We start from the raw sequence: 27395 nt of genomic DNA on the forward strand, positions 1-27395 counted from the left end.
TTCTTTGCGTTGCGTTATTTTTTCATTCACTGTTGTATCCCCTAATATTTTAATACTTTGGTCCCTTCAGTTAGGAAATGATGATTCTGTTGCACCGTCTGGACAAGTTCCAAAACAGCATAACATGAATAGCCTTCCTGTTCTAGGAAAGGGGGGAGTTGCTCGAAGAACTACTATTCGTGATAATCATAACTTAGAAGTACAAACTGAATGTTTATCTGAATCAATAGTTGAGCCTTGTACCACAGGCTCATTACATTCAGAGAAAACCAGGACAAGATTGCAAGGTAGGGACAGTTTTCTTAGGGAAGAACTGGCTTCTAATGGTGAGACTGTTGACTCAGTATGCCCTCCTGAAATGATCTTGGTCAAGGGAAGCATGAAATCTAGGAGTATGTTACATCCTTCTGGGTCCAAAATTTCAGGATCCCCAGGAACAATGTTGAAAGCTTCAAGAGAAAGCACATGCTCAGGGATGCAGAGTAAAAGAAGTGTAACAAATGAGCCAAGTGGGTTTTTTAGGCTTTGTTCATTATATTTGTGGTTGCATTTTTCTTTCAACCTATTCGCCCTTACTGCATCTATTATTGTTTTATATATGCAGAAGTCTGCCAAGAAGGTGCTTCTACTATTGTCCCTGGGAAGGACAAAAATGTTTTCTCGGACAGCATCATGAGGAAGATGGGTCTGAGGAAGTCATCTAGACTTCCAAGAGAGGACACTACACAAGTTACCAGTCATGGCCGGAAGAGGAACAAGGTTTACCTTTCAATCGATTTACAACCACCCCTGCTGTATATTCTTTATTCAATTACTCAATTCTGGATATACAATTTCATACTTGACCCTGTTGATTCCATAGGTGCTGTTTCCTTATGAAGAATTTATAAGGTTGTTTCAATGTGAAAGCTGGGATTTATCTCCTAAAGGCCTTCTAAACTGTGGGAACAGGTAATTTCATGTCTTTCAAGTTTTCTTGGGCCCTAGTCTGCCAAATTTTGAACAACAACTGCCTAATGCAGTTAGTGATGCTGTGGTGCTCTAAGCCCAAGCTCACCAGGTCTTAAGTTTGAATTTCCTAGCTATTACCTCTCCCTCTTTACCAAAAAAGGTAATTTCACGTCCTACTGGTTTCAATGGCCAGATATATTTTAGTTCCTTGGTTTAACTTTTTCTCCAGAAAATTGTCTGGCCATGTTTTGTATTCTTCTGCTTCATAGGATATTTGTTTACCTTTAGTGTGTATGTGTGACAATCCTCGGGTTTCAAATACATGGATTCATACCTGGACTACAATAAGGTTGACTCCGCTGTTGTATTGCCAAGACTGCTTTGATAGTTTGCGACAGCAAACAAAGCACTATCTGTATTTTTGGTGTCAAAGGAAAATACATTAATAAAAATTGGGTTTCAAATGCATAGACTCATACTGGACTACAATAAGTTTGACACGGCTCTTGTATTGCCAAGACTGCTTGACAGTTTGCAAAAGCAAACAAAGCAGTATCTTGGGGTTTAACAAAGAATACATTCGGGTGAAGTGAAAGACATTTGGAGACAACGAAAAGCACGGGAACTGAAGATTATTTTTTACTTGGTGCTGTGAGTAATTGGTCAATCTTCAAGGAGTTCGTCCAGATTTGGTGGAATTGATGGTGATAATCCTGTGCTCATGTTAATCCTAGGAAAACAGCCTTCAAAATTACCTCCGAGTATCAGCTTATCAGAAGTGATTCTGTTTGCTGATGGATGCGGGGATCTCTATGTACAATCGCAAAAACCCATTCTGATCGATTACTTAAGTGGGAGGAGGCAGCTGCAACCATTAAAATTGTATTTGTGGATTGCTCCCAGACAGGGCTTGCTAAGGATATATTGGTTGAAAGAGGAGGAGAGGATACTACTTCTTTGTTTGCTTCAAATGGGAAACAAATGTTATCAACCTGAATTCAATAGGCAATGGTTGGCATTCAATAGTTTCACTAGATTCACATTGATCTTAGAGATTACCACCCTCCTTGCAAAACTGCCAAATAGAACAGCAAGTAATACCAACACTTCCCATATCCAATGCACAATGTTTTTGTCCCTGTTATGCGACTCCCTAATACTAATGCACAAGTCTGAAACAGCTTCATAGGATATTTATACCTTATTTTTGTCTTCTACATTCTTGTCCTTGAAATGGATAACAGAAGATATCCTGTGAACTGTGTTGATTTCAGTAATCCTACGTTTCTGCAAAGCAAACAAAGAGACATGGATCAATGTTTTTAAAAGCTGTAGCAGAAGTTTTGTGGGAAAATTCAAATTTTCTGCCAAAATTGATCAGCATGCTTGATGCTTCGTTGTTGATGGAATTAAATGTGTATCATTGCATGGAAAGTGGGTGAAAAATGAAAAGGAAGTCTCACATGTTTCAGTCAACTGCTCGTTATAGCTTCCAAGATCAACAAAGAGTAATGATAAACAACTAAATGTTTCTTTTGCATAGTGTAAATCTACAATCAGTGATGTAATGGAATCATGGAGGCTGCATGCCTGATTAGGAGAACTAGAGCCTTCTATAGTTCTATGAATAGAGGAATTTCTTGTTTATTCGGAAGCCAATGTGATGTGAACCAGAATTCAGCACCTTGCCAAAATCCTGGCTCGGGCCCCTAGGCCCAACCAAGATGGGGCATCTAAGGCTGGCCGAACCCTAACAGGGGTAATTTGGTCAATTTCAACCGTAATTATCTGCTGGAATTTAATTTTAGAATCTATCTCTTTATTTCCAGAGTCTTGTTTTATTTAGAAGTCTTAATTTGCTTTGTAAGTTGAGATCTTAAGTCCTTAGGATTCTTTCTTTAACATAGGATTGTTATAGGTAAGTTAGTTTTTATTTCAAGAAGAGTTCCTTTAGTTGTAGAGTCTTAGGGGGAATCTATCTTCAAGGAGATTCGATTAGATCTCTAATTATTTATTTGGATGGTTGAGATTAATTGTAAGAGGATCCTAATCTATAAGGGAAACCCAATTAGGATTAGAGTCTTTTAGTAGGCTATAAATAGCCTGTACTTTCTTTGTATTTCTTGAGCCTGATTACTTGAACAAAGTTATTGATTTGAAGACCATGGTTCCTGTTTGAGGGGGCCACGACGGATTTTAGCAAGCTTCTTCTTCAAAGATCAGCAATATACTTTGTCTAGCAGTCTTCTTCCTGCAATTTCACCAAGCTTTCATGAAGTTTCCAAATAACTAAAACAACCCTAGCCCCTTCCTCTCCCCTACCATTGCAGGCTTCCCCCACCCCTTCCCCTTCAATTGCAGCAACCCCCAGCCCCTCCCTCACCTCCCCTAAACACTGTAAGACCCTCCTCCACCCTCCCTGTTCTGCTCAAGCATCCCCAGCCCCTCCCCTTGCTGCCGCACCATGGCAGCAGCATCCCTAGGTCCCCACAACGCCCCTGATCCCCTCCCCTACCCCCTATGACTTCCTCTACCCCTTCCCCTATCCCTCCCGTACCCTATGACACCTCCCCTCCCCTTCTAACCCTCTTGGTCTCTCTCTCTCTCTCTCTCTCTCTCTCTCTCTCTCTCTCTCCGTGTCTCCTCTTCCTTGCGGCAAGCCAGAAACAGAAAAACAGAAAAAGAAAAGAAAGAAAGAAAAAATGAAGGGAAAAAAAAAAGAAGAAAAGAAAGAAAAAATCGAAGAAAGAAAGAAAGAGAAAGAAAGGAAAGAAAAGAAGAGGAATAGCAAGATCCTTTCCCTTTAAAAAGATCCAACCCATATCCATTACATCATCATCCAATTTGGGTTTGTTAAAACCCTAAAATTGTCCCAAGAAACCCTTCACTTTCTATTACCCAAATCCCATAACCCAAACCATCCCAAGATCCTCCCCAAACCCTCCACACGCCCAGCTGTCGGTTTCCTGGGAAGATTTGATACATCCCATATTTCTTTGTGAAGCCTTAAACTTATTCCCCTTCCATCCCATCTAGTTTTGTTAAACCCATATCTTACCCGCAATCTCCACTTTCAGATCCCCATCTTTATTTAACAGTATTATCCTTCCTACCTAGGTCTGATAATTACTTTGCTGGTTCAGAGAAATTTATCCTTGGCAAACCCTTAATTTTAGGGAATCCTTAAAGAAAGCCTAACCCTAAAATTGGGTTTCTATCACAATGTTAAGAAGCTCTTGATGCTTATCCTATCACATGATTTGTGGTAGATGTAACTAGGGTTGAACCCCCTAAATTGGGCCAAAAAACCAGACTGAAGAAAGTCAGTTAAAGCTGGCCGAATCACCCAGGGGTATTTTCATCATTTTTAAGCCCCCCTTTTGGGCTCAATAAGGGTCATGGATCTACTTTTGGTTTTCTATTTGAGTAAGTAGTTTGAGAGTTATAGTCCTTTAAAAGTTGTGTTGAGTTAGTTAATTTGTGGATAAGATTCCTTGTCGAGAGAGGATCTTATACTTTAGAATTGGTTTTCATTTGCAAGTTGTGAAGTGTCCTAACAAGATTCCAATCTAAGGGTTGTGGTTTTGTAGTAATTGGATTCCTTTTTGAGTATGCTAGTCTAGTATTGGGATCCTCATCTATTAAGGATTCCCAACTCTAGTCAAAGTCTCTTATTTTTATGCTATAAATAGCCTATTATTGCATTGTAATTTTCAGGTTGAGTTTATGAATGGAAATTGATTGAAGAATTGACTGTTAGAGTCGTGGGAGCCTTGGGGGTGACCCACGACTGGTTTTAAGCTATTGTTTCTGCAATTTTCAAGTTTTCTCTTCTTCTTCAAGCACTCAAGCAACAATTCCAACAAACCTTCTCAACATACAAGTAAGTACAGGCCTTCCCCACGCCTTTCCTCTCCTGTGCAACCATTCCCGCCCGTATCCCTGCTGCACCAAACCAGCACACCCCCACACCCTGCAAGCCCTAGAAACCCTTCCCCTTGCTGTTGCAGGCCTATAGGTACCCTTCCCAGCCTCCTGCAACTCCATAGTCCCTCTCCCCAACCTGTCCAGCCACTACAATTTCCTGTAGAACCTCTCCAACCCATTTGGTTCTCTGTCTTGATAAAGAAAATAGAAAATTTTTCATATTTTCCTGTGCTTAATAGAAGCATCCTAGTTACTGAAACCCTAATCTCTGTTGTCAACAGACCCATTCGTGCTGGTTCCTATCTTGAAGATCCTGGTAGATCTAACCCAAACCCAGGTTACATTAGAGGTTCTTGAGGGTGTTCGCGTCTTTTGTCCTGTTATACCATTACCCTTGAGGTTGTATGTTGATGGGTTTTTTTTTTTTTTTTTTTGAGTATGTTGGTTGGTTGCCTATAAAATCTGTTAGAAAACCAGAGCCTTGTCATCAGACTAAAAACAAGGAGAAACAAATAAGATGAGCTGGAGAAAGAAGAAGAAAAAAAGAGAGAAAAGAAGAGTTGCAAAAAGTTTGCAATTGAATAGAATGCTTGTTACAATCCTTGCTGGTCACACCCTAAGTCCCACTCCACACTGACACCACCACCAAAATCACAGCAAGAACACCAATATAGCAAAGAACAACACATCATAGTTGTCAAGGCGTTGCCTAAGCATCGCCTCGGCGTCTGGGCTCCTTCGGAGCGCCTCAAATTGGTGTTGCCTTATTTTTAGGCAAAAAGGCATCCGCTTTTTTTTCTTCTTCCTTTTAAATCACGAGAAAGATGCCTAATTGAAGGCATATATTGAAATACTTATTAGATTCCGATTGTAAAGTATCTATTGTTTGAACCTATATGCATATTGTTTGTGAAATTTAAAAGTAACCGCAAGCGCACGGTATCGTGTAGCTAACGGGTCAATCTCAAGGAGATATACCACTTAAAATTCAACTTCTTAATAGTAATGCGAGAGTGGAATGATTCAATTTTTGTTAACTAATTAGCTAAACTAAACGATCCTAATCTATACGTCTAATGCAATCGAATTGAAACGAAAAATAAATTAAACACAATCAATGCATAAATAAAAGACAGGAAAAAAAATGTGAACAATAAAAATAAAAAGGAAAAAAAAAGTAAAACCAGTTAGTATGTTAAAGTAGTCAGTAAAATTTAGTTCATAGCTAAAATGCAGATGCAACACCACCCGTCACCAGAAGCAGAGGCACGACTGTAGGCTTGCTCCGGTTATGTGGTCCGAGATGATGAATGAATAGGCAGAAAATAAATAACAGAAAGTAAATAACAAAGCAATAAACAAAGCAATAAAAGGAAAAGGAAGCCTTAACCAAAGAGAGGCACGACTGTAGGCATCTCTGATCAAGGATCCAGGGGAAGGGAGAACAATAAATAATGCTGAAAGTAAATCCTAAATTAAGAATATGGAGGGGTAGATAGAAACGGGAATGGAGGGAGGAGAGAAGATTAATAAAGAAGGTTACTTACTTGCGAATTGAACAAATGATTCGAATCTCAACCAACCCTAACAACCAGATCTAGATCTAGAATGATCTAAATCTGCAATTGCTAGACCCAGAGAAAAACGAATCTAACAACTTGAAACTTGAACTTGAAACTTGAACTTGAATTGCATTACATAAAAAAATTAAACCTAAACATTGAATCTAGAAATTTAAATCTCACAAATGCAAGCAAAGAAAACTAGAGAAAACCTAAATAAACTGAAGAGAGAAGAAAGAATGCTTCTACTAAGCTCTAAGACACCTTCTCCTTTGATGGAGTTTGCTCTCCTTTTATAGAGTTTACATGAGATATGAAGCACGGCTGAATTTGAATAAAACTCAGGGTTTCTATCTGACTCAGCCAATTAGGGTTTTGACGTACTAATCGTGCCGACTTAGAGAGATCATATGCATAATTCCACCGTTGGATTTGAGGTTTAAGTAGTCTTGAAGCTCTCCTCCAAAATTCAGCACGATCGGACATCGGATGACCGTTCGATGAAGGGTTTGATCTAAACTGGACAGAGGCATTCAAAAACGGGATTTTTCCTTTTTTTCTTTTTGAATATAATTCTTTTTCCTCTTTTTCTTTCTTTAATTAAATCCAAGATAGGAAATAAGATATTGAGGTATGCAAGGACTCTTTTCCATTTGGACTCTCTCAATAATATCTCTGTAGATTTGATTTAAAATCTCAGCCGTAGATCAAATTTGCCTTCTTTATCTCTTCAATATTTCGGAGTTGGCCCATAATCACACATCTCTAGCCCATCATGGTCCAGATCAGGCCCATTTTCGCATTTGAGAATTTAAATGGACTTCTTGACATGTAAAATAGCATGATTCAAACCCAAAACTCCAAATATTTGCTTAAATCTTGAAAAGTCCTAAAATCTGCAAAAACAACATAAAACCCAAGGTAACTCCACTCTAAGTGTATAAAATGCATGCTTTATGCCCTAAGATCTCACACATAAATGTGCTCATCACATATGTATAATGACGCTACATGTGATCAAATGTTAAAATAAAAATAAAAACAAACAAAATCGAAAGAGAATAAGTTCTTGACTCAAGTCTCACACTCTCACTTTCACTCTAATCCCTAATCTCTTTCTCTCTTCCTCTCTTCCTCTCTTCCATTCCCGCGACGACACTCCGGCAAGCAATGGCCAACGACAAACAACTTCTTCTCTTCCTTTCTTCTAGCGACTTTTTGTTTAGGACCTATTATGTGTGGTTTGTAGTATGTTGGATGACTTGAGGTAGTCTGATATTTAGTATTTTTATTATATAAGATATGATAAATTTAGAGTGAATGAGATGTACACTAATGATGGGGAATGGAGTGGAGAGGGGCTATAGACAAGGGTGGGAACTTGATGATGGGGAGACAAAGGAAGGTGGTCTAAGGATGTAAGATAAGAAGGGAAAGTAGTGTTTGTTAAAGCAAACATGACATGCAGTGGCATGATTAAGGCAGTGATAACTATGGTGAGTTGGACTATAATCCAAAATTGCACAAGGAACAAAGCGGAAATCCATTTTATGATGGTTATATCATTGAATGTGAAGAAAATGGACGCACCTAAACATGTGGAGAAATGTTTAATTGGGAGCCTTATAGTGAACAATTTGAAAGGGGGAGATATTGGAGGACTGAGGTGGTATCCGGTTGATGAGGTAAACAACGATTTCAAAGGCAAAATGCCAGTATTGCCTAGGAACCCATCAATGAGCAAGAAGGGATAAACCAATTTCAACAATGTGTCGGTGGTGAAGCTCAATAGAGCCTTGTTGTTCTATGTGTGTGAGCACAAGAGATTCTCTGAGCAATGCCAAGGGAGGCAAAATAAGTGGGGAGGGTCCAGGATTCACCCCGAAATCTGTTCGGATTACTTTGAGCGAGCGAGAAAAGTGTCGTTCAAGAAGAGATTGAAATTGATGAAAGGTGGTAAACACATCAAATTTGTTCTTTAAGGGATGATACTAAATGTACTGAAAGAAGTCATCCACAAAATCACAAAATAACGGTAGCCATTAATAGAGGGTTCAAGGGAGGGACCTCATTGTTGAAAACTAAATGAAAAGGAAATAAATTGTTAGAACTAGTTTATGTTAAATGAAGTCCATTGGCTTTGCCTAATTGACATGCTGGGCACATAGAAGAAAAGGGTGATTTGCTATAAGGTTACTTTTTGACCTGAATCATCATATGAAGAAAACACTCATGTGGGTTCGGCAGAATGCCCCCATTTGCGTTGTTTGGCCCCGGGGTGTGGTGTGGGGGTGTGGGGGCGCCTTTACTCGGTCCGGTAAGAAGGATCTCCTTGGTGACTTGGTCCTTGACACAAAAAAAAAGGGGATGAAATTTAAAAAAATTATTATTGTCACAAGCAAAATGTTGAACAACGAGAAGAGGTTTAGTTATGGAGGGAACATGTAAAATATTTGACAATTGAAATGATAAGTTATTATAGGAAATTATGCCATTGCCGATATTAAGAATGGGTAGCTCCTTACTATACCAACATGAAGGCTGTCACTTGTCATTGCCGGAATAGGAATCATAAGAGGACATTGGTTGAATATCTGAGGTCACATGATGAGTGGCCCCATGTTTGGGTACCAGTTAATGTCAAATGAGGTTGGGGTTTGGATATGGGTTTGGTGGGGGTTAGGCATAATAGGCTTGCAGTGGGTAGGGATTAGTACGGTGTGGAGAAAGGTAAGATGGGGATGGGGATTTTTTTTTGGTGGGTGGCCGGGGGAGGGGGGGGTTAGAGGTTAGATGACTTGTAGAAACAAGTTTGAGCTAAGTGGTTTGTGCGATGTTAAATGGTGCAAAAGAGGTGATCACCTAGAGGAAAGCCGCAAGCCACCACGTCCCTTGCCAAATCGGCCGCTTCCCTCATGAGTCATGACCTCTTGATGAACCTCCGCCATTAGAGGACGAACCGTGGTCACCAAAGGAAGAGGGGAACCATTGAACTGTATTGCTTTTAGGGGGAGTGGGAGCATGATTAGCATCAAAGACTGCAAGTTTTCAAAACGCCTTCATACTTTTATGGCTGAGAAGAAGTCCATGTGCATAAGATGGGGGCTGAGGGCGATTTAGGACACCAGCAACCACATCCTGATATTCATCTTCTAGTGCACGTAAACCATGCATATTAAATTCAGTGGGCTTTAGAGGATAGCCGGATGCTGCAAGTTCATCTGAAATGGATTTTGCAAATTGAAGAACAGTAATGGTTTCATTATATTTTTGGCGCAAATTCTGGAGATCTAAATGAAGAGACATTGGCCTTATTGTAGAGGCCGAAATAACAGCATCATGTAGAGTAGACTAGCATTCATGGCTGGTTTCTTTATCCAACAAAAGAGGCACTAAGTCTTCAAAGAGTGAGGCAATCAATAGGCTGACTAGCTAAGAGTCTTGCTTGTTCCAGGCTGCAGTAGCAGCAAGACCGGATGGGCATGGATGAGAGCCATCCAAGCAGTGGAAAAAGCCTTTGCCTTTGAGAAAGGGCACAACTTGCTTACGCCAGACCAGAAAATTTGTTGGTGTGAGTTTGATAGACAGAAAATGTCTGGCAGAAGGGAAGGGGAGGGGGTTTGAAGTCATTGATCTTGGAGTAGTGGGAGGGGATTTGGTGCCCAGTAGGAAGAGAAGACACCAACTATAGAAGAGGAAAACTTGTGAGCAATAAAATTAGCTAAGTGGAACTTTGAGAGTTTGCTCGTTAGAGCAAAAGAATGCTTGATGATACCATATTAACTTGGAAATCCAAGACCCTTTCTGCACCATGGAGGTGCATCTTTTATTTATAATAAATCTTATGTGATACAATGTATTTCTCTGGTATGGACGAACTAAGGATTATTTGGAGACAATATACGTTGTGAATAAAATGAAAGATAAGGTGCCACCAATGGAAATATGGATTGTCAAGATTGTGAGGTGTGGTGGCCAAGATTTTCAGCTGAACTAATGGAAAGTGGATATCATGCCATCGGTAGATGATCTGTAGTATATAGAATGGGAATATGCCATATATGGAGAACCTACAATATATGCAATGAGAATATGCCTTCTATGGAATATCTGCAATATATTAAATAAGAATATGCCATGATTGCCATCTATGGAGGATCTGCAATTTATGGAATGGAAATTCAATATTCACTGATAGCTATGAACTTTTAAAAAAAAAAAAAAGGCCCTTGGAGGATTCAACCACCATCCCCTCGGAATATGATCATGTTTCAAGTGCTTTGCCAATTTAAGCTAAGGACCCATCAAGTAGAGCATGGAATTTACAAGTAACCACGACACCTTGCTACAAATCTTGACATTAATGTTTTGAAGAACAGTCCTTTTAAGTATACTGTGGGGGTACACAGTTATGCATCCATATCTGTAGTTACTAGCTGCCCCTTTCCCTTTTGCTTGGTTGACAAGAAATTCCATATCTAGGACACTTTCTATTTTAGAATAGTTTCCTTTGTTGAGGACAATATTTACTTTCTTTCATTGTAAACCAGTTCAGAAAAGATTTCCTAGACTATCTTTCACTGACATATTATAAGAATAAGGTGTGTGTGTGTGTGTGTGTGTGTGTGTGTGAAGGGGAGTCTAGCTTGCACAGGTCTTCCTCTCCTGTCCTCCTCATTCTCCTCTACACTGTCTCTGTCATTCCTCTCTTCTCTTCTCTTCGATTTTGGTTTTCTAAACTGTTTGATTAGAACTAGTTTCTCTAAACCTTGTTTTGACTGTAAAGAAATACCATTTTCTTTATTCTCAAAGCAATCCTACCCTGGAACCCATTTGAATTTTCCCCTATTTTCAGCCCATAGACTCCGTACCCAGAATTGCAAGAGGCCCTTTCTTGTGTTGCTGGTTATGGCTTATGACAAGATCTTAATTCATCTGGTCATCATTCAATTGAGGCTAAAGGTAAATAAGGAAAGAAAGGGAAATACAACTATGGAAACCAGTGATTAAAGTCTTACAATTGTATAGACATACTTCTCTTGAAGTCGGAGAATATATATCAAGCATTCCCAATTTCAATTGAAGGGTCCTGAACTTGTAAGGAATAAGGTCTTTGGTGAAGATGTAAGGGATAAGTTCTTATGGTGAAGATGTCTGCTAGTTGATCACCTATTTTAACGAAGGGAATACAAACACAACTGGAGTCACTATTCCGTGAAATGTCTATTAACTTAAATGTTTTGTATGATCATGTTGGACAGATTTGTGAGCAGTACTATGATAACCTTGTCACAATAAAGTTGCATAGGTCCTACAAAATCAAATTGCAATGGATCAATCTTTTCAATATACACGTGCACATATCCCATCAGCCATGGCTCCTCGTGATGCAGGTCCAGCAGCCTAGGTTACTGCCCCAGCATTATTAGAAGCATAATTTGATACCAGGGGTATTTTTGTCATTTTTGACCTCACCACTCAAACCCAGCTGGGCATGATTACAATTAGGATTCTGTTAGGGGTCCAAATTTGTTTATAAATTGGTACTAGTAAGGTTAGACGCAAGGTATTACATTTTGGCGAAACATAGGTAGCGAAATGAAATATGCAAGGAAATCGAGAAGTCTCAGATTTCGGTGAAATTTTGGAAATTTTCCTAAAATCTCAAAAATCCGAGTGAAATTTTGAGAATTCCAAGTGGTTGTACCATACAAAGCTTATGGCTATGGATATGAATATGGTGGAGCATATGGTGGTTCATTTGCTGATTGTAGTAGCATGTTTGCATGAGTATGGAGATGGATCAAGTGCATCATTTGTGACTCCATTGTTGGATGTCCATTAGAACCAGCACAACTAGTTATGTCAATGACGGACTTTATGGATAACTATATCCATACCATGTCATTACATGCTTATATTCAGTATTCAGAGTACTCCTCCACTACCCAGGGGATAGATCTAACCCAACACATACTTGTATATTGATTCTACTTCTTGTATGTATTGTTGCATTTTAATGAAAATCTTAGTGTTGTCTTGCATAATATCCATATTTATGTTGGTTAAAATTCATGTTCCAAACTTCCAATTTTGCCCCATACAGTGAGCATGTGCTGATCAAGAACACTATTTTGGGTTAGCTTTTAGGCAAAAAGAACACTCCCAGTGTGTGTATTGGCCCCAAATTAGGCCAGAATGACCCTAAATACCCCCCAAGATGAAGGGTCGAAATCTGGCCAAAACATTTCGAAATTTGGCAATATTTCGCCAAAATTTCAGTATTTTGGACCAGGTTGAATGAAACTTTGCACCTCAGTTGGACGTGCAAATGGATGTATTGGTTTTTATTCAATTATGAATTACATAAAGTGATTTATATGATTCAATTTTACATTGCGTATTATCTAGATCTATCTTGAACAAATTCAATCTTTTTAATCGAAACAATTCATATTAGTCATTAGCTCTACCTTTATTATTGAACCTACAAATAGGATATAATTATTTAATTAGTGTAGTAGTGCAATTGTTTTAATAGTCTAGGTACAATCCAAGGGAACGAATAGAGATTATAAAAGGTATAGAAGTATGTTAAATTTTAGTGAGAACTGAGAAGTATAAGAGTCAAAGGGTAAATAAAGAAATTAGTAACAATATTTGAGGGTATTTTAGGTAATAAAAATGAAGCCATGTTCTTTGAGTTCATGCTATTATATTAATCAGTCCTGGTTGAGATAAGTAACTGTCTTATTTGAAGTATGAGTCCCATTTAAGATAGACGGCTTATTTACATTCTGTTTTTTATGTTAAGTCCTGTTAGGAGTCCATAATAAAGGCCTTAAATAGACAACCTATGCTTGTAACAAAGATAGATCTGATGAATAAAACTATTGAGAGTTTCCTTGCAAGTAGAGATCAAGGTGTCAAATTAAGGGTTTCAGATTGAAGGAATTTTCCTTCTGTAGACTTTTGGTTTGCCTTTACTCCTCCATCAATCTCCATCCCAGTCCCTCCATATTTGGTAAGTAGCCATTCAGTTCATGCCATTCATTTTCTACTATCTTACACTGCTGTTTTCTTCCTTGAGTTTTCTTGAATTTTTGGACCATTTTTTGAGAACAAAAAAATAGATAGTTGATGATATAGTTTAGGATATGTATGATGGTTTAGTGACACGTGTAAAAATAGTGGGGTAACAAAGAAATGAATTCCCAATTATAGTTGGGCTACATCAAGGATCAACTTTAAACTCGTATTTATTTGCACTTATAATGGTTGAATTAACCAGAGACATTCAAGACGAGGTTCCTTAGTGTATGCTTTTTGCTGATGATATTGTGTTGATAGATGAGACTCTGGGGACTAATATTAAGTTAGAATCATGAAGAGCAACTTTAAAATAAAAAGGCTTTAAACTAAGAAGAACGAAGACATAATATGTAGTTTGTGACTTTGGGCATGCTTGGGCAGACAATGAGGTGGTGAAACTTGATGATAAGGATTAAGGAGATTCCTTAAAGTGATTGTTTTAGGTTCCTTGGTTCATTCATAAATAAGAAAGGTGATATAGAGGATGATGTTTCCCAAAGACTTAAAATAGGGTGGATGAAGTGGAGGGGTGCGTCTGGGAGTTTGTGTGATCGACGTATTCCTTTAAAGCTTAAAGAAAATTTTTATAGAACCGCCATTCAACCAGCTATGATGTATGGTGCAGAGTGTTGGTCTGTTAAAATGAATCATGTAGATAAACTCAATGTAGCAGAAATGAGCATGCTGAGATGGATGAGTGGCAAAACTAGGAAGGATAAGATAAGGAATGATCATATTAGAGTTGGTTTGGGAGTAGCTCCTATAAGTGATAAGCTATGAGAAAGTCATTTGAGGTGGCATGGCCACGTTCAACGAAAGCCGGTAAATGTCCCTATTTGGGGAAGTGAGATAATTCAGATTGAAGGAATTAGAGGAGCCAGGGGCAGACCGAAGAGATAACCTTAAGGGAAGTGGTGAGAAAGTATATGCATAGCTTAGGCCTTTTATCTAGCATGGCTTCAACAGAGCTGATTGGAAAGCAAGAATCCATGTAGCCAACCCCATTTAGTTGGGACAAGGCTTGCTGCTGTTATTGTTTTTGTGAACCAAAATTCAAGGTTAGATCTACATGAATCTAACTGTTAGATCTGTCCCAAACTCAAGGAGCCTCATCCCCCCAATGCTAGTGTCCTTCAATCACAGTTACAGCTCTATTGGATCAACGAAAAAAATAATCTAAGCCCTAATTCCTTTGCTGTCCTAACCCTAAAACTATGAAACCTAATCCTAGATCCTTATAACCATAATTCTAAAACTATTAACATCCTAGCCCTAGATCCCCAAATCCTAATCATTAACTCCTAGTTTATTCACTGTTGATCATCTAAAGATCTTGGAAGAATTGCCCCTCATCACTTGAGGCTACATTGCCTAGTACTAGAACTTGCTAGTTGCTACGATGGGTTGTTTGTTGCTCCTTCATGTAATAACATTCCCTCCTACAAATGTATGGTGGGTGGCCTAATGTAGATAGCCTTTGGAAACTAAACCAGTTTCACATTGTTATAGTTGTCTGTCTTCAAATGATTCTGTCTTCAAGTGCCTTATAATATGCTAAACAATGTCCAAGTGACCACTCTTGGGAGCATGCATATATTGGCTCACTACTCTAACTGCATAAGTATTTCTGGCTGAGTTAAGAAAAAGTATATCACCCTCCCAAGTAATCTTTGTTGGTTCCCGCATCTATAAGGGGAGGACCACAATCTTAACCATTTTCTTGGTTTTGATCAATTGGTGTTTGTTGATTCATAGTTTAACATCCATATTTCTTAAATAAATCCAGCAAAAAGTTCCTTCAAAAGATATTTTTTTCCTCCTTTATACCTGACACCTCAATCCTTAGAAAGTGAGGTCTTTAGTCTCATGTTGTTGGGCTAAGTATGACTTCAACCTACTAATCTTAGCTCTATCATTCCTAGTTGCTACAATGCCACGAATGTAGACAATAAGACTTGTGATAGTATAGTTACCTCTCCAGATAAGTAAGGTATGATTGGCCTGACTCTAGGAATATCCATTCCTTAGACTGGCCTGTCTGAATCTCTCAAACCAAGTCTTGGAGGACTGTTTAAGGCCATAAAGTTCCTTCTTTGAGAGAGAATTAAGGAATGGCCTGTCTGAATCTCTCAAACCAAGTCTTGGAGGACTGTTTAAGGCCATAATGTTCCTTTTTTGAGAGTGAATTAAGGAATGGCCTGTCTGAATCTCTCAAACCAAGTCTTGGAGGACTGTTAAAGGCCATAAAGTTCCTTTTTTGAGAGATAATATCCCTTCAACAGAATGAAACTTGAAAGCTGATGGAGGTTGCATTTATACTTCCTGTTCTACGTTACCACAAAGAAAAACATTCTTTACATCTAGTTGATATAATGGCTTATCTATATTGGGTGCCACAGATAGAAGGACTGATTTTGTTTGAGTACTGTCTGGCTACAGATGCAAGGGTCTCCTAGTAATCAATCCGATATGCATAATTGTACCCTTTGGCAACTATTTGAGCTTTATGTACTTCTACAGTATTATAAGGTTGGTACTTGATTGTGTACACACACCTATATCCAATTGAAATCCTTTGTCTGGAAAGATAAACAAGTTGCTAGATACCATTCTTCTCAAGAGCTCTCATTTCATTACACATGGCTTCCACTTTGGTCAGACATGCTTCACTAATATCCTTGGGATGAAAGAAGAATAAGCAGTGGAAAAGGCCACACCTGTAGGAGACATCACATCAAAGGAAAGAATCTTGGCTTATGAGCTTGATACAAACCTTCATACCTTTTTAGTTCACTACTTTTAGCATTTTACAATGGAGCCCAAGGTTGCTGCAGGAGGAGAAACTTCAGATGCTTCAGGTTTGAGGTGAAGAAGCAATTGATCTTTCATGCATGTGGGGTTCCTATCAGGATTCACTGAGCTTTCTCTCTCTCTCTCTCTCTACTTCTTTCTGTTATGCTCACTTTGCCACTTGTGCTCTGGGTTTTATGACTCAACTTTTGGTTGCTTAAACGTAGAACTGAGGTTTTTTATTTGATATGCTGGACAAAATTGGCTCTGAAATGTCTAAAACCTAATGGTTCAAGAAATAATGGGGGGGGGGGGGGGTCTATCACACGTAACAACAAATGTTGATCCATATCTCATTAGGGGTCAAGTTAAATTTGGTTTTGATTTGAATCAGCATTTTCTGTTGGTAAGTGGAAGTTGATTGTTTCAGCTTTAGTGTAAAAGTGTGACCTTTTTGGTTGCTTTCTCATTTCTTAGCATCTTCTTTGCTTTTTTAGTTTACCAACCTTTTTCCTTTCTCATGTTTTAATGTTGCAGCTGCTATGCCAATGCTATATTGCAATGTATGACCAGCACGAAGCCACTGTTCGTCTACCTGGTCCAGAGATCACATTCCAGAAACTGTATACCCTAATATTTCTCATTGATTTGATTACATTTGATGCAATGTTGTTTAAAGATATGTGACTTCCTTTGATCTATCCTATTTTTGTTAGGCTGCACAAAAGATTGGTGCCTCATGTGTGAACTTGAGCAGCATGTAATGATATTAAGAGAAGCTGTACTCCCTCTGTCTCCTGACAAAATCCTCAGGTATATGCAGAAAATTGGTTGTCGAATAGGTTCTGGAAGTCAGGAAGATGCTCATGAATTTCTAAGGTATGTCAAAATATACAAGACCTGAAGATTTTTCCTTTTTCTTGGTTCCCCTTTCTATCTGTTTAAGCATAGATTAATAAATGGTGATTTCTCTTGGTTTTTTTCCAGTTTGTTGCGATGATCCTTCTTTCCCTCTCTTTTCTCTAATAAAGAGTTCTGAAGTGTTTTTTACATACAGGCTTCTGGTTTCTTCCATGCAATCTATATGTCTTGAGGGATTAGGTGGCGAGAAGCATGTTGATTCAAGCTTGCAAGAAACTACCTTCATACAACATACTTTTGGTGGTTACATTAAATCAAAGGTAACTAATTTACTCATCACTTATGTCAGGTGTCTGAACAATAAATATTTTTGGTGTCGGTGTTCTCTTCATAAATAGCACCTTTAGTGAGTTTTTTTTTCTCAACTAGGTCAAGTGTCTGAGATGTCACCATGAATCTGAACGGTATGAAAACATTATGGATCTTACATTGGAGATAAATGGTTGGGTTGAGTCATTGGAGGATGCACTTACTCAATTTACAGCCTCTGAGGATTTGGATGGAGAAAACATGTACAGATGTGGAAGGTCTGCTTTATTTGATTTCTTGGGAAAACCTCTATGAAGTGCTGCAGATTTTGTTATGCATTAATCATCTAAAGTTGGTTAACCATCTTATGTTCTAATTAAAGGTGTGCCAAATATGTTAAAGCACGAAAGCAACTGAGGATACATGAAGCACCAAACATCCTTACAATAGTTTTGAAGAGGTTCCAGGTATGACTTCTGAAAATAGTGTGCTTGAGAAGCACTTCCTTTCTATATTTTTTCCTTGATAAGTTGATGTTGACACATTGATCCTTGGTTACTGGCTTTCATTGTAGAACATTTTGTTTTTGCTTTGAGTTTAGGTTATGTTTGGGCTGAACTTATTCAGTTGTCACCTTTTTTTTTTTCATGGTTACCAACTATTGGGCTCTGTATTTTGTCAGAAGGGGAGCTATGGCAAAATAAATAAGTGCATAACTTTTCCGGAGATGCTGGACTTGATACCGTTCATGACTGGGACAGGAGACAATCCATCTCTTTATGTGCTGTATGCTGTAGTAGTGCACTTGGATATGCTGAATGCTTCATTTTCTGGGCATTATGTGTCATATGTCAAAGATGCACAGGGGACGTGGTTCAGGATAGATGACACTGAGGTAGCCTTCTCTATTCTGAAATGCTCCTCATGGCCTTATAACTCTGTTTTAGTTTTGATGTTCAAGATATTGGGACGATCATTGGCAGATAAAGTGACTTATTTATAAGTTCTGGCCATTATCTTATCCAAATGTTGAATAGGTTCTTATTATATCCTGTCTTTAGCTTTCTTTATCCTCTCTTTTTTGAGCTATAACTAATGGTTACGTTATCCATTAAAACAGGGAAAACAACAAGGAAAACAATTCTAAGGAAAAAGGAAATATATTTCACTGGGATAGCAAGCTGTAGTTTGTGGCTCTTGAGAACTTCAGGAAATAGAATCCATCAGAAGAATTGGCTGGTCAAGTACTAAATAATTTTATTTATTCAATTCAACTCGGTGTTAACCAGGAAAAAGGATAATGGAAAAACTAAGTTAACAACAATTGCTTTTCCCCCCTTTTCTGGGTGGGCTGTTTTTTTATTTATTTTTTGTTGGGGAGGCCCCGGGTGGGGGGGGGGGTGGGGGAGGGGATCAGTAGTTGTAAATGATAGATGTGGTTTATGTGGATGTTAACTATGAAAGAAGCTCAAAGAATTAAGTAGATAACTGAGATCTACTTTGGGCCATTCCACCACCCGCCTTTGTTGATCTATGGGTTCATTTATATCCAGTTTTTACTTTCAGATCCACAAAATGATTTTTTACTGCTGCTGCAGTTCCAGGACACCAGAACCATGGTAAGAAGAGGAGGAGGAAGAAGAGAAGAAGAAGAGGAGAGAAACTTGCAGTTGATGCCATCACCCTCACGTAGCACTTTATTAATAACAAAGTAATTGATCCCAGTCTAGAACTTATTTCCTAGAATGAGTTGCACAGAAAATAGAAACTAGATATTACTTAACAGAAAATAGGAACTGAGACTTGACTAGGTTTGTTTGTCAACTGAGCTACAAAAAAAATAGAAGTATAAGCCATAATAGAAAGTAATCTCCTAATCTAATGAGTAGAAGGTAAGGAAATAAAAATTTGAATAGAAAAGATCAATGTTATAAAATCTGGAGTGGACCCCATGTAGTGGGGTTACCACTCAAGTGGTAAATCATGCATATCTTAACACTCCCTCTCACACTAGAGTATATATATTAGAAGCTCCAGCTTGGGATAACAGGAATGTATATTAAAAATCTTCATAATCTTGAACACACGTAGCATAGCAGACACCGGTAAACGCTGAGAGAACTTCAGCAAGTAGATAATCAACTACTTAGATAATCTTCATGTTGGACGAACCATATAACAATGAGAGCAATAGGCAGCAGTAAACATGAATCACATCCATAAGTATAGTAGCAACAATAATATCGAAGATGCTATCCAAATAATGGTAGTAGTAGTAATTAGTAATTGTCTCAATAGTGTAGCATCTGCAATGGCTACATCATGAGAGGCAGGTAGTAGGCAGGAATCTCCACAAGATAAGATGAGAAGTGTAGCTTCAATGTCCACACAAGTAGATGACAAATACAGCTCTAATGTCTGCAGGGAACTCTTAGCAAGACAGCAGGTAGTAGATAGTAGTTAGTAATTTTGCTTAACCAGAGGCAGAAATAGAGGCTTAGACAAAGGTCAATAAGTCAAATATAGGTTATTGTGAATCAAATAGGCAGTACGGGTTATTGCAGACCAAGTAGTTAGGTAAATGGTAGTTTAGGTTACTACAGACCAAGTAGTAGGTTAAAGGCATCACGGGTTACTGTTGACCAAGTATGTGTGTAAAAGGCAGTAAGGGTTAAAGCAAAACAAGTAGGTAGGTAAAAGGTTGTGGATTACTACAAACCAATTAGGTAGCTGTTGTTGCTGTTGTACCATCTTAAGATAAAGTCTTGTTAATGTAACTAGGGTTGGACCCCTAAAATTGGGCCCAAAAACCAGACCCAAAATTGTAGATAAGATATTGATTCCTTATCCAAAGGGGATCTTATCCTTTAGAGTTTGTTTCTATTTATAAGTCACCTATTTAAGTCTCTTGTCTCTTAGAGTTACTTATTTCTGAAATTTGAGTCCATATTTAGTAAGAATTTGTAACTTAAAAAAGTCCAAGCTAGAAGTTGTTGGATCTATTAGATAGGGTATCTCAAGTTGAGTCAAAGTGCCTTGTAATTTACTATAAATAACCTCTTTATTTCTGAATAATGCAGATTGGATTCTTTGAGTTAAACAAAGGCTTGAGCTGTTGGGAAGGAAATCCTTACGGCCTGGGCTGAGAGTAAATCTCAAAGAATTTCAGAAATTCTAGCAGCAATTCATCTTCTTCAAGGCAGTCCAGAGACAGTTCCAGCAAGGCTTTTTGATTCTCAAGTGAGCACAGATTCCCTCCCCCCCTGGCCATTGCACCCTACCCCCAGCCTCTTCCCTCTCCTGCGCAACTTTCCCAACCCTCTGCTCCGGCTGCAGCAACAAACCAGCAGCACCTGCACCTCTCGCAAGCCCTAGAAACCCCTTCCCCGTTTTGTTTCAAACCTATAGGCTCCCCTAGAACCTCCCCACCCCCATTCGGTTCACTATTTGGCAGTAAAATAGGAAACCAGAAAATTTTCAAAACTTCCTGCACTTACTAGAAGACTTTCAGATTCTGAAATCCTAGTTAGCGCTGGTTCCTATCTATAAAGGTCCTGGAAATCTAACCCAGTCCCTAGGTTACATTAGTGGTATGAGAGCTACAAGAACCAAAACTAGGCAGCACCATGGATGACTCAATCTATTGCCACAAAGAAGGATCTGAACATGAAGACTTCTATTGCAGCCCCTCCCTCAATGTCATCTGCGGCATCCTTTCAGCAGAGCTAGAGGAAGACTGGACGAGGAGTCACCTCTTCTACACTAGAGTCCAATCGGGGTGAGCACAAAGCATTGGTAACTGTTGATAGTGGTAGTAGCTTTAATGTGGTGTCTGAAGAATTAGTAAAGAGAGCTAGTTTTAAAATTGATAGGCATCCCCAACCCCATAGATTCTTCCTTGTAAATCATGAAGAATTAGAAGTCACTCATAGGTGCCTACTTCCCATCAGTCTCCATTCTTATTCAGAGGAGATATGGTGTGATGTAGTACCCATGGGGTTGTCTAAAATTATTCTAGGGAGACCCTAGTAGTGTGATAACCATGTAACTATCATGGGGAGGGAAAACAAGTGTTAAATCTACGCATAAAGGCTTGAGGATTGTACTCTTACCCTTGGACTTATCAGCAGAGATCAGGAAGAAATAGGCCTTTAGAGCAACTCAAAAGGACTCTAATACCAAAACTTAGCACTTGATGGATCTAGAAACTGAAGGACCCAATCAGGAGCAAGGAAGAAAATTCGACCTTGCAAAAGGCCGAAATTTCGATGTTTCGGTCGAAATTGGATTTTTTTCTTCTTCTGAAAGTTGGAACTTCAATTTCGGGCCTTATATGGACTCATAATGATTTGGATTCTTGCATAATACCTATTTCAAGCATCGTAAACAGTATAGAACTACTAGTTTACCCAAAAAACCATTGAAAATGTAACATCCAAGTATATACTACATATGAGAAGAAGCGAAAAATGTTACCATTTACAAGTCTACTCTATTCCATTTCTCCCTCTTCCATCTACACCTTATACAAATGATAATATAAGTCCCATGATGTTTGCTCCATATAGTTGTTGACGTAGTCGGCAACTGCAGCTCTGTACTTGGCCTCATCCACAGGCCTAAGATTTCTTGATGGTGGGAAGTTCTGAATCTCCGGATAGGGAATTGGCTCAACTGCATATGGAAAGGTTGGTGGTGGCTATGGTATAGAGTGGAAGATTTGCTCAACAAATGAAGCACCCTGGTTGTCAGCATAAAGTCCATACTGGCAATAAGGTTCCAGTGGCCGACTCCGATAGGTGACAGTGGGAGCGACACCATAAGCTCCATCACCATAAGGCTCCACTGGTGGCTGACCCTGAGTCTGATAGGAGGGACACCATATGGTCCATAACCATAAGCTCCATAAGTCGACCCAGTAAAACTAATACTCTCCACTGCAGTATCATATTAGGACTCTGCAGGCCTATGCCATCCAGATCATCTAGAGGTGGAGTCTTTGGAATCATCTATGCTCATCGATCTCATAGATCCCATCAAGCTCTCGGCATTAGCCGGACGGTAGGACCCATATGATGGCATGTCCTCTGTGCTATAGCCATGCTGTCTCCCCTTCCCCTTCCTCGAATATGTAGAGGAAACATTTTGGCCTCGGAATGCAACTTCAGTATGTTCTGAATTCTATGTCGTGTGGGTGAACTGATTATTGCCTATGAATTTTGATGGTCGTCCTCCCCCCTTGACTCTCACGTACTGCTGGTGGTGGTTGTCTATCCCTAGGATCAGTTGAATCTTGATCATGAGGTCCAACACCCTCCTCATCCCCTCCATCATCATCATCATCGTCATCATCATCACCATAATCGTTATTGTCGGAGGCTTGAGTCACATCATCCTCAGTGTCGGACCAGACAATCAAATCCTCACTCTAGGTGGATGCACTAGGGGGTGGCACAAAGGGATAGGTTGGTGTTGGATGTGCACTCCCTTCCTGGGCCATGAAGTCCTCCACATCAGCCCCCCCTCTCCTCTGCAATCTGTCTATTGGGGCAACCTCCCTCCTCATCCAGCAATGGCTCTCCACTGTCCCTGATCCAGTCAACTACTAGGTTATCATCATCATCCATCTCAAATATGTCGGCCAACTCGATATTGTTACTCTCTCTGTCCATCCCCTGTTTAATACGATCCTCCCTTAGTCTCATATTATAGTGTATGTAGACAAGGTCCTCTAGACGTTTCACACCTAATCGGTTGCGCCTTTTTGAGTGAATAAGGCTGAAGGTGCTCCAATTTCGCTCACAATCAGTGGCAGAACATGTCTAGGAGAGCACTTTGCTTGCAATCGTACTCAAGTGGGGTGAGTCACGTCCAAATTGCAACCACTATTCAGCTACAACAAACATAGACTCCAAGTCATTTCAATACTTAAATAAGTAAGTTAAAGATATAATGTAATAATTAAATATATAATGAATGAACTTACCCCCAGGGGCGGATTCCGTCCTGATATGGCCATGAAACGACCGAAGCTCCCAATGGCATCCCTAAATGCCTTTATCTAATATATAAAGGAAAAAAAAAAAAAAAAACTAGTTACTAGGTTAATAACTTAGTATAAAACTATGAATTGTGAATATCAAATCACTATCTCACCTCCATAAGGATGATTGCTTGTTTAGATGGATTCGGTTCCAACTTCTCCACTACAATTTGGACAACATTCATCAAGTCTTGCCTCATCCCAAGATTGTCCTTGTAATGGTACTTGGGATTTAAATAGTATGCTGTGTTTGCTGCCGGTCCCAAGCCCGGATAAAGGAGGAGGGTTGGTGCGTCAGGTCGGCAGCCGGCACTGAAAAAATCTAGCCAAACCTTTTTCATGGATTCGACTTTATATGATAAAAGCTATGCTAGGGCGTTCCCCGACAAAAGAAGCGATGTGCTACACTATGGCCCGGGTGTAGTGATTAGTGGGCAAGGGTTAGCTAGGGCGTCCCTTGTAAGCGACACGTTGCATCGGCGCCCAGATGTGGTGATAAGTAGGCAAGGGTTCCTGCGCCGTGGAAGAGTGCGGGTAAAGAAGCTAGTCCATAAGCGTAGGATTAGATTGGCATCTTGGAACATAGGATCTTTAACTGGTAAGAGCTTAGAATTGATAGATGTTATGAGGAGAAGAAGGATTAATGTAGCTTGCATTCAAAAGACTAGATGGAGGGGTAAAAAAGCCAAAGAGTTGGATGACTTTAAACTTTGGTATATTGGGGATAAAACAAATAAAAATGGAGTGGGTATAATAGTGGATAAAGATTTAAAAAATGATGTGGTGGATGTTAAAAGAGTGGGTGATAGGATTATTGCTATCAAGCTTGTAATGGAGAAAGAGTTCGTAAATATAATTTGTGCATATGCACCTCAAGTAGGATTAGATGAAAGCCTAAAGCTAGAATTTTGGGAAAATATGGATGGATTAATGCAAGGAATTCGTCAAGGAGAAAAGATTATCATAGGAGGTGATTTAAATGGACATATTGGAAAAGATCAAAGAGGATATGAGAATGTACATGGAGGATATGGTTTTGGAGAAAGGAATGAGGAGGGGATTTCAATTTTGGATTTTGCTACTGCTTTTGATCTATCTATTATAAATATTTACTTCAAAAAGAGATATGAACATTTAATTACCTTCAAAAGTAGACAACATAGAAGCCAAATAGATTTCTTCCTAACTAGAAGGACTGATAGATTGCTGTGCAAGGATTGCAAGGTGATACCGGGGGAAAGCTTAACTGCACAACATACACTTGTGGTCTTGGATATGTGTATAGTTTCAAGAACACATAAAAGGTCCAAGGTAAACTATCCCAAAATAAGATGGTGGAATTTGAAAGGAGAGTACTCTAAATCCTTTGTTAATGAAGTAGTCAAACAAGGAAAATGGGATTTTAAAGGGGATACCAATGCAATGTGGAATGAGATGGCTATGTGTATTAAGAAGGTGGCTAAAGATGTTCTAGGTGAATCAAAAGGAAAGCTCCATTCTTATAGAGAGACGTGGTGGTGGGATAGTGAGGTTTAAGCTGCCATTAGGAATAAAAAAGTTAGTTTTAAGACATGGCAAAGAACAAAGGATGTTGAGGATCTTCAAAGGTATAGGTTGGATAGAAATGAAGCTAAAAAAATTGCGGGAAAAGCAATGGAAAAGAAGTATGAAGAGTTATACAATAAGTTGGGCACGAAGGAAGGGGAAAAATCTATTTAAGATAGCTAAGATGAGGGATAGGAAGAGTAGAGATCTTGACCATGTTAGATGTATTAAAAATGGAGATGGTAAAGTATTAGTTTGTGAGGAGGACATTAAGAAAAGATGGGAAACCTATTTCTCTAGTTTACTAAATGAGCATTCTTCAAGCACTTATGTTTCGGACGATTACACCTTTCACCAAGGCACCAATGTCCGAACTTATATACGTAGAATTTCGATGTCCGAAGTAAAAGAAGCTTTATGGAGGATGAAACTCGGCAAGACACAAGGTCCTGATGAAATCCCAATTGAAGTATGGAAGAGAAAAAGGAACCCATGGACTAGTTTGGTTGACTAAGTTGTTTAATAAGATTATGAGCACAGGGAAAATGCCTGATGAATGGAGGAGAAGTGTTGTGGTTCCAATTTACAAAAATAAAGGAGATATTCAAAGTTGTAATAACTATAGGGGCATTAAATTGATGAGCCATACGATGAAGTTATGGGAGAGAATAATTGAAACCCGTTTGAGACAATTAACTACAGTTACGGAGAACCAATTTGGGTTTATGCCGGGAAGATCTACAACGGAGGCTATTTACCTAATTAGGAGACTTATGGAAAGGACTTTCTTGTTGCCATGTGGGTAGACCTGAGCAACTTGCTGCTTCATCCTCTCTATTGCAACCCATATGTGTGGTAAAGTAGGTCTTCTCTGTTGATCTACCATCTTCAACACATGCACCATAGGCTCAAGCATCTTCACCATTGTCCTCATATTATGCCAAAAAGTCTTATCGAGTATGGTCAACTGTGCTCTCCTTCCTCCCACAGAAGAAGAACCCTCCTAGGTAAACCACTGCTTTGATGCAAACATGCTCCTAAGGCCAGTCTTTCTACTCTCAATGCTCTGCAGTGCGATCCAATTGGTAGCAAATTTGGTTATGCCTGGCCTTATTAAGTCACTCTGACATTTGTCCTTCGTCATCTTTAATGCATATGTGGTGGTTATAGATGAAGATGCTAACTTGTCGGGCTTGCTCCACGGTCTTCTTCACAAGCTTGACCTTTCCGATGTCCTTTAACATTAAGTCAATTCAGTGAGCAGCACATGGAGTCCAAAAGAGCCTATATCTGTCCATCCATCAAGGCATCAATACAAAGTCATAAAGTGTACATGTAATGTAAATATACGTATTTAAAAAGGAAAATTCATACTATATGTTTTGATACCCGGAGTGCCCCTACCTCTTCAATCCAGCTTCCTTATAGTTTGAGCCATTATCAGTCATAATTTGGATCACATTCTCCACTCCAACCTCCACTACTTGCTTTAATAATTTATAAATGTATTTTGCATCCTTCTTATCACCGGATGGATCTACTGACTTGAGGAACACTGCCCTCTCATCACAATTCAACATGAAATTGATGATGGACTGTCTAGTGGGACTAGTCCAACCATCAACCATGATAGTTACTCCATAATGAGCCCACATGGGCTTTAATCTATTAATATACTCATATAACTCCTCCTTATGCTTAGTCAAATAGACGTTATATATTATATATGGAGTGGGTCCTTGTACACCCCTCCCACCCTTGCCTATCTCCTCAATCATATCCTTATAGTAGGGCCCTTGGGCTGTATGTGTTGGAATACTATGGTAATTAGCCCATTTGGAGAAAGCCATCCCCACTTTTTCCTTCACACTCCCCTATAAGTGCTTCAACTTTCTCTGCTTTTGCTCAGGCCTCCTAAATAGAGCCGGATCATTGTGAAGAATCTGTAATTCCAGATCTGTAGGATGTGTTGATGAAGATCGACCCCTTGTCGGGGCCCGTGGGATAGGAACCTCTTGCCTCACACTCTGACTCCTCATAGGGACTTGAGAGTTGCCTGTGCCTCCCATACCAGCTGGCTCTCTAGAGGACCCACAACCTATAAACCCCTGTTGCCTCCTCATGCCATCAACCCTCTGTTGCTCCCTACTCATCATCATCGCCCTCTTGATCTGTTTGGCCTCTGGGTCAGGCAAGGAAGAAAATTCGATCGAAATAATAATTTCAACCTTGCAAAAGGCCGAAATTTCGATTAGTCAAAACTATAATTTTTTCTGGAAATTGAAACTTCAATTTCGGGCCTTATATGGACTCAA

At 39.2% G+C, this 27395-nt stretch overlaps 1 protein-coding gene across 3 annotated transcripts in view; it reads left to right on the forward strand.

Moving 5' to 3' along the window:
- The window catches only part of LOC149022537 (ubiquitin C-terminal hydrolase 15-like), a 62813-nt gene that overhangs the window by 4073 nt on the left and 31345 nt on the right, over nucleotides 1–27395 (forward strand). For all 3 annotated transcript variants that reach the window (XM_089150597.1, XM_089150595.1, XM_089150596.1), the window contains exons 4-12: nucleotides 71–509; nucleotides 605–759; nucleotides 863–951; nucleotides 16860–16945; nucleotides 17039–17201; nucleotides 17380–17503; nucleotides 17613–17770; nucleotides 17875–17959; nucleotides 18175–18387. In XM_089150597.1, the coding sequence (XP_089006723.1) occupies nucleotides 71–509; nucleotides 605–759; nucleotides 863–951; nucleotides 16860–16945; nucleotides 17039–17201; nucleotides 17380–17503; nucleotides 17613–17770; nucleotides 17875–17959; nucleotides 18175–18387 (1512 nt within the window). The remainder of the gene's footprint in view (nucleotides 1–70; nucleotides 510–604; nucleotides 760–862; nucleotides 952–16859; nucleotides 16946–17038; nucleotides 17202–17379; nucleotides 17504–17612; nucleotides 17771–17874; nucleotides 17960–18174; nucleotides 18388–27395) is intronic.

This window comes from Hakea prostrata, chromosome 3 (genome assembly GCF_041222555.1).
Source record: "Hakea prostrata isolate BN-2017 chromosome 3, UWA_Hpros_2, whole genome shotgun sequence".
NCBI lineage: Eukaryota > Viridiplantae > Streptophyta > Magnoliopsida > Proteales > Proteaceae > Hakea > Hakea prostrata.